This window comes from Castanea sativa, chromosome 1 (assembly GCF_040712315.1).
Source record: "Castanea sativa cultivar Marrone di Chiusa Pesio chromosome 1, ASM4071231v1".
Lineage (NCBI taxonomy): Eukaryota > Viridiplantae > Streptophyta > Magnoliopsida > Fagales > Fagaceae > Castanea > Castanea sativa.
Genome location: NC_134013.1, coordinates 4,214,310 through 4,222,590, shown reverse-complemented (window position 1 = coordinate 4,222,590; position 8,281 = coordinate 4,214,310). Strand labels below are relative to the sequence as shown.

The window sequence follows — 8,281 nt, the reverse complement described above, 5'->3', positions numbered from 1 at the left end:
GTACTGTAGCATGTTGCAAAATTTTGACGCATTTGGAACACCTCATGAGGTTTGAATAATGGTGTGTAGTGTGTCAAATGCCAAATATTTGGCATTTGACACACCTGATGAGAATGCTCTAAATAGCAACTACTTAAAAAATAAGCATCAATTTTGTATGCAACTCTCACTCTCTCATCATTTAATAAAACATTCACTCATTTTTCATAAAAAAAAAAAGTTTAATGAAAGCATATTTTAAACAAAATAGTAAAAAAATAGAGTATAAGATGTAGGGTGTATTGTAAAGTGACATGTTAAAATAAATTAATGAAAGCATATTTTAAACAAAATAGTAAAAAAATAGAGTATAAGATGTAGGGTGTATTGTAAAGTGACATGTTAAAATAAATAAAAATAACTTTTTGAGTAGCTAAAAGCTAAAATTTTAATCACTACAAATGTGAATGCTCTTACACATTCTAGTTCACCCTATTGAACACCTAATGTAAGGGATATGTACGCATACAATACGCATTTATCCAATTCAATCAACATAATACGAGATATTACTATCCCTTCACTTAAATCCCTAATGTTCTCATTAAGTCTCACATTGCGCTGTAGTGCCTTGAACCACATGGCATTACTAGGTTGGCTATGATGCTATTTATATATTGTGATACCACAAATTGAAAAAGAATTTGAACATATTAAATTGTATGAGTATGTGTTGTGTCGGTGTGTATTAAGTCTCATATCGAGTATTTATTAGATGAATCTTGGGTATATAAGCACAGACAGGCCCAATGGGGGGCTCAAGCCCCTCTTGGCTCAAAGAAAAAAAAAAAAAGTTGAGCCCCCCTAGTCCAAAGAAAGAAAAAAAATTATTGGTTATTTTTTTTTTCTAGAGTTGTGTCTCCCTATTCCAAAAACTTAGACCTCCTCAATTTTTATTAGCCTGACCCCACTAGTAATTACTCAATTAAAAAACTTAACAAAAACAAAATTTAAAAAAAAAAAATCCTAATCAGCCCAGTATAGAATACTAGTATCAGATGTTCTAAATGCTAAATATTTAATATTTAGAACACCAAATACCAAAAACACTACTATACAAGACATTTTAAATGTTATATTAAAGTAGCAAAAACAAATTTTGGTTTGTGAATATATATATATTTTTTTGCAATAGCTGATGCTTTTAATAAACAACATTATTATGTTTTTCTGTCATTGTTGGTAGATGATTACATCTTAATGTATTAAGAAACAATAATTTTGTGTATTTATCTTAGTTGATAGTTTGTTAATATTATATGAATACATATTTGGTTTTTTTTTTCTTATACTTCGGTCCCTAGCTTGAAATTCTAGATTCGCCCCTGTATATAAGTGATTAAAATAAGTCTCAATTGCAACTTGGTAAGTGATTTTGGAGTCGAAATGTAGACGTGGCTAACACATTTTTTGAACAATGGCCACAACACGGCTTATAATGGAGACATCAAGAATTTAAGTAATTTAAGTAAAAGTTATAAATAAGCAAATAATCTAAATAATCTTAAGAAAAGAAAGTTAAAAACTTAAAAGGCACACTATTTAATAAAACCAAGTTTGTTATTACCAAGGTTTTTGTTTTTGTTTTTGTTTTTTTTTTTGGGTACCATGAGACATTATTATTAAATGAGAATATAGTCAAATTTAACGATCGGATCTATGTGTAGTGTAAGGTTGTATTAATTTTGTCATTATGATATGTTCATATTGTGGGTTATTGTGATGTATCGTGTGTGGCTGGGTTTTGGGATGCGATTTTGTCATTGTTTTTAGTCGGTTTTGTTTGTTCTCTTGCAATTCATGTGAGTTGTGATATAGTTAAGATTTTAATAATGAATGGAGGGAATAATTAAAAAGGATAGTGGTGTCTGGGTGATGGCAGCATTATGTGAGAATAATGTTACAATAATTGCTAATTCACCATTAATAAATCCTTTTTTTCTCGTGCGTTTGGACTTTGGAGATAGTGTTGTTTGACTATGGTGGTGGACCTTAAGTTTGGATTGTTGTTTTTTTATGCTTGCTTTTAATGAAGTGCTCGGTACGAATCAGTCTTTTTGGTTTTATTCCAATTCAGATTTGTAATATGATATATAAAATGCCTTTTATTTTTCTTCGTCAGTATAGATTTTAAGGCATTTGTTAATGAATAATTTTAAAAAAATAAAAGAAAGTTTAGAAAATTTTTTATGTTATGTTTCTGGGAAATAGAAAAAGTTGTTAATCTTGAGATTGGTTTAGTGTTTGAAACTTCTTGCTTGCATTTTGGGGACCACCTTCATAGAATTTCTTTTTGTAATAATTTGGTGCGTGCAAAACGAGAGACAACATACACTTGAAAAAATAGTCAAATATTTGAAAAAGTCTGAATACTCTCGTTTGTTATAAAAAAAAAAAAGTTTTCAAAAGTTAAAACATCAATTTTATTTTTTTTTCTATAAAAACTTTTTAAAAATAGTCCACTAACAAATCCTCTGCATTGGTTAACTCATCCTTTTATTTTTTAATGTTTTGTTTTCTTTATTTGGTAAAAGAGGAATTGATTACCATGGATAAATACTAAAAAAAGGAGTTAGAGTTAAAATCTTCTTGTTGGGTTCTTTACCATGGATATAATTTCATATATAAAAGCCTTATTTTTCCAATAGGGTTTAACATCAAGCTAGGCTTTTATGGGCCATTGGATACGGCCCTGAAAGAAACTTAAGAGTCGGCAAAAATGGTCCCAATTTCCAGGTCATCATCATTAAATTGGATAATATAAATTCATGAAATTTTGGCATGGGTATTGGTATTGACACTTCTCATGATGTTCACTTCAGCTGCCTACTTTAAAACATGAAAATGGCAATGCAGCCAACTTCAATTTCAATGAAGGCTTCCAGAAAAAACATGAAGTTAGACACTGTTTGGTTTCATTTTAAGAAACTTTTGACTTTTAGTAAAAAGGGAAAAAAAAAAATCTTAGTAATTGACTAATTTCCATGTTTCTTGTTGCCTTTTGTTTTTATTTTTGTATTTTTCTTTTGTATGGTTTTATTCGCATAATTTTTTTAAAATAAATTATGTAATTTATTAAAATAATACAAATAAATAGTTTTATAAATTATCACGTAATAAATTGGAGGAATTTTTCTAAACTAGTTTGAAGTTATTTTTTATTATAATGCAAAAGCAAGCAAAATTAACTTTCAATGCAATTTTGAATAGGAAAGCTCTTTTTTTTTTTTTGTTAAAAGATATCATTATTATATTATTATTTTAGGGTTGATAGTTTATTTCTTAGTAATTTTCATGTTGTCTTTTGTTTTTGTTTTTATATTTTTCTTCGCATGATTTTTTTAATAAGTCGTGTGAATTATCTAAACAATACAAATATATATAAATAGTCTTATAAATTATTATATAGTAAATTGGAGATAATTTCTCTAAACTGATTTAAACCTAATCTTTATCATAATGCAAAAGCAAAACAAAATTGACTTTCAATGCAATTTTTGCACGCCAAGCTCTTTTTTTCTTTTGTTTTGTTAAAATATATTTAATATTATTATAATATTTTGGAGTTGATAGTTTACTTCCCCATCAAATGTCGAGTTTTGTAATTTTGTCATGTGGGTGATGATTCATTATATCATACAATGACAACCCGGTCATACTCATATGGACACAAATTGTCATAGTGGAACTTGGTAGTTTGTTGTCCTAATCCAAAGTCGTTGTAAGCGTTTGTCATCATTTTTCACGCCCAATTGATGGTTTGGTTTGGCAGAAAATGAGAAGCACCGTTTGATTAATAAAAAATAAAGATGGTTCTTCTTTGAATAATGTTAGGAATATACTAATATATTTTATACTTTTTTCATAATTATTAACATTATTATAAGCGTTTGTTATCATTCTTTTTCAGAATTTTTTTTCATACTATTATATTAGGAATATGCTAATATTAATATATTAACATAATCTGTGGTGATCCTTGAGACTATGGCAGCCAGGCATGCAGTTCAGTTTGCACTTGAAGTGGGCTTCCTTAACTTTGTCTTTGAAGGAGACTAAGAGACATCCATCAAAGCCATCCGGAACCAGACATCCATGTACTCTTCTTTTGGTTACATTATTCGAGACATTTGTTCTTATGTTAGCTATTTTCAGAATTTTTCTTTCTCTCATATTTGTAGGCAAAGTAACGCGTTAGCAGATGCTTTTGCTAAAAGAGCTAGATTGTTTTCACCTTTTCTAGTCTAGATGGAGTCTGTCCCATAAGACCTTTATAATTGTTATTTGGCTGACTTTCAAGCATTCCAATAAAAATGGCCTCATTGGCCGGTTTCTCAAAAAAAAAACATAATGTTATAATAGTAAAGGAGAAGCACAATGTGATTAAAAGTTAATACATACGTTAAGAGAAATTGTTAGTAAATCATTTTAAAAAATATTTTATGGGGAATAAAATAAATCATTTTGGGAAATATTTTATGAGAAAAAAAGAATTAATTTTTTGACAATTTTTTCTATTTTCAATAAAAGTGGTATCAAAATTTGTCTAAAATACCTCATTGGTATTTAGCACCCGTTAATCGTACCATACTTTTATTTTTGTAATTAAAACATCATTTTCACATTAATCAATCAATTAACCCTACTTGTATCATGCATCAATCAAACAGAATATATTACATCCTTCACTCATTGTTCTTCCTTTGTGGATTGAGCACACACCTCCAAGGCATCACTTCGGCATTTCCTCATTATATTGCAACAAAGGAAGAGACAAAAATTATTTTGTACAGTGTGGGCCACTTAATTACCAGCAGCACAGACCCAAAACTAACAAGAAGAAATTAAAGGCCCAGGCCCTACTTAAAATGCTGGACCTTTTATTATGGCATTAATTAATCTGTCCAGAAGTTTGGGGAAGAAAAAATGCCTGAGATTCTTTTATTGGTTTTGTTGGTTATGAAAATGGTACCTGCTGCTTCGTTTTTCAGTTGTTGTTGGAGTGCCTTTTATAATTCTGGACATTTCTTGGACTTTTGTTAATTGTTCAGTCCTTTTCCATTTAATGAAATAACTTTTCTTAAAAGAAAAGAAGCGGAAATTTGTATCTTTGGACTTTAAAGACAAATTTTTCTTAGGATACTCTCAGTTTTCTTAGGATACTCTCCTAGCAATAAATATGAATAGCTTTTTTTGTTGTTTTTTTCAGAAGAATAAACATGATTAGCCGAGGATAGTTCTGGATGGGAAACTAGTAATGGTCCTAATTTGATGATCCAAACCCATCAATGGTTCACCCATTTGGTACTATTTTTAATTAGAAGATTGAAAAAAACACTCAAATTAGTGTGGCAACCATTAAAATGAACAAATTAATGTTAGAATATTTCAAATAACATGAGTTAAAATATCTTGCAAAGTCTCTGATAATTGAATAAAAGAATTGAACTTCAATTCTTGCTTACACAAAAAAATCGATTAATGTCATGGTGTGACGATAAAGAACTATAAATAGTTAAATATTTTCAATTTTATATATATTTTTAATAAAACTGTGAGTCTGTGAGTATATGCGTCCCAATTCGTTCCATTAAGTGCCCAAAAAAGATGTAGACTCTGGACTACGTAGTACTGATAACATTCTTGCATCAACGTGACAAGAGCCACAGGTTCATTTCGCCTACTGCAAGTTTGAACATTTCCTCCACCGAGAATGCCTCTGAATATTCATCAGAAGCTCCACCAGCCTGATCACAAAAGCTCCAATAAGTAAGAATTTAATCTTTATATATGTTTTGCATATATAATAAATTTACAAGCATTTTCATCCTAATAAAAGAAATGAAAAATGAGGGACAGGACAGTAAAAGCAAATTTCAAAAATATCGAAGTATAATATATATCTTTTGATCATTTGGGTCTAGGATTCTTCTTTCTTCCATGAATTAGGGTGCACGAGAATTGGACGGTCAGCCTTGGAGTTAAGATTTCTTGGGATGCTTAAAGAAAAAGATGCTATGAACATTGTTACATTATTGTGAATTTGACTAATTCAACTTAATTGATGAAAAAGCTTAATTATAAATTAATCTGCCACATTATGCAATACATTTTTAACTAACCCTTAACAAGTTAATTACAAAATTCACTCCCCCCCAAAAGGGGAAAAAATGTCAAGAGCCTTAACTCTAATGATAGATATTATTTGATGTTTCCAATAAAAACATCCAAGGTTTAAATCTCTCATCTCCTATTATTAAGAATAAAAACTCCTAGTTATGACGATATTTATTGTTTTGGTTCAATGAATTTATTTTTACTTTAAAAGAAAATGTACAACTTTTTAAAATGACAAAGTTTTCTTCCAAACAAATTTGGAGGAATATCTTCCAACCCATTATATGACGACTCATAAGATAATCTATGTGTACTATTTAAATAAGACATACAACTTATTAAATAAGTTACGTGACTCGTTAAATAAGTTATGCAACTAAAATTACATTTGAATGGCCTTATTTATTAAAAGTCTTACTTTCATTGAATCAATAAGGTTTAGAGTTCAGGTTTCTTTCACTTACGTGGGCATGGATCATGTACAGACTACGACAATTATCCGAGGAAATGTGAGCAGACACCACGTCCAAATTATGCTTCTCTAGTATTTTAAAGATGGTGGCCAATAGCCCTGGCTTTCTCAGGGAACAAACACTGATTTGAGCATCATCTGATCCACACAAATTCAACACAACATTTGGTGAAGACCATATCTGAAAGCAAGGAGGAATCAGAAGTGATTGACAGGTTTTTGCTGACATTGAGAAGTTCTTTGATGATTCCTTGTTAGCTAAAAATTCTTCCTTTAATTTGAGTTGTTCTGCTTGTGATGTAATCATTAATGGTGCCTCATATTCAACTATCATTCCATTTTGGAGCTTTTCAATCCTTTGCTTTTGCAATGTTTGGAGAGTGTGTTCAAGGGTCTTGATATATTTCACTGCCTCATTAACAATGGTGGACTTGTCTACCTGCACATGATTGCAACTTATAAAGGTTAAAGACATCAAATGGTAATACTCAGTGTGAAATTTAAATCTATTGTATTTCATGAGATAAAAAAAGGTTGCATTTTTTGGCTATGCATCTTTAAAATTTGTTCGTGATGAATGAGAGTCATTGGATAAAAAAACTCCATATCATTAAAAGTATGTTCATATTCATGAAATCATAAAAAGTCCCAAATAAATTCATATGCAGTGCTACATTTTTATAAAAAAAATGTAGCCAATAATGGAATGATCAAATCACTTGTTTTTGTGAATGTAAGTAAATTACCGAATCAAGTAAATATATAATTAGATATAATGTTTATCTCTTCAATTTTTTCACTAAAATTTCCAATACAGAAATCTTCAACAGATGATACATGTTTACCTTGTCAGGAAGTTGAGGAAGCAAAGCATGAAGACTAGAGAACATGTTACTCATCTTTTTCCTCCTTTGTCTCTCCGTCCTTATGCGTGTCTCATGCATCGATTCACCACCACCACCACCACCACCTTCAGCCTTTCCACTTCTTCTATTTCGCTTCTGACCCACCAATACTTCCTTCTCTTCTTCCATCACACTAGAATTATAGCTTGAATTATCTAGGCCGGCTTTTGTGTAACATTTCTTGACCACTACCACAACACACATAAAACTACATGAATTGTAAAAGACCCCACAATTTGGTTCTCTCTAAACTGTTGTATTGCTTTTCTCTACATGGGTGTCTCTGTTTCAAGAGTAAGATTCAGGAGGGCAATGAAGAGTGTTATATAGAGTTGGAAAAAAGGTGTGAGAACTGAGAAGTGGTGGGTAGGGGTAGGTTAGAACTGAGAAATAGATATGCATATATGATTCGGTTCACACCAATAAAAGAGTGAAGTACAATCATCAGACAGTGCCGACATTTGGCTTCCAAACAAAAACGGAAAGTAACCGCGTATCGGAAAAGATTTCTCAAGCCGGGGTCCTTGGCTCTTTGCACATCATCTTCTTAGTTTTTACATAAAATTGTGCTGACCTCCCCTCCAATTTTCTGTTATTACACTCCATTCCGTCTAGTTTAAAATAAAACACTTGTCTTTCTTAAAATGTAAAGAATAGGAATCTTTTATCTTACTTTTCTATGTTTTATTTTATACTCTATTCATTATAGTGTGTCATATGTCTGGTTTTTTTATTTTTAATTTTGTTT

The 8,281-nt window shown here is 30.4% G+C and overlaps 1 protein-coding gene across 1 annotated transcript; it reads right to left on the bottom strand.

The window, feature by feature from the left end:
* Positions 1-5,431: 5,431 nt before the first annotated feature.
* On the bottom strand, positions 5,432-7,812 carry LOC142616640 (transcription factor bHLH95-like). Its single transcript, XM_075789454.1, has 3 exons — positions 7,474-7,812; positions 6,621-7,067; positions 5,432-5,786 (listed from the first exon to the last, which is right to left on the bottom strand). Exons 1-3 carry the CDS (start codon positions 7,735-7,737, stop codon positions 5,688-5,690), a joined length of 810 nt encoding a protein of 269 aa, XP_075645569.1. The 5' UTR covers positions 7,738-7,812; the 3' UTR covers positions 5,432-5,687.
* Between the last annotated feature and the right edge of the window lie 469 nt (positions 7,813-8,281).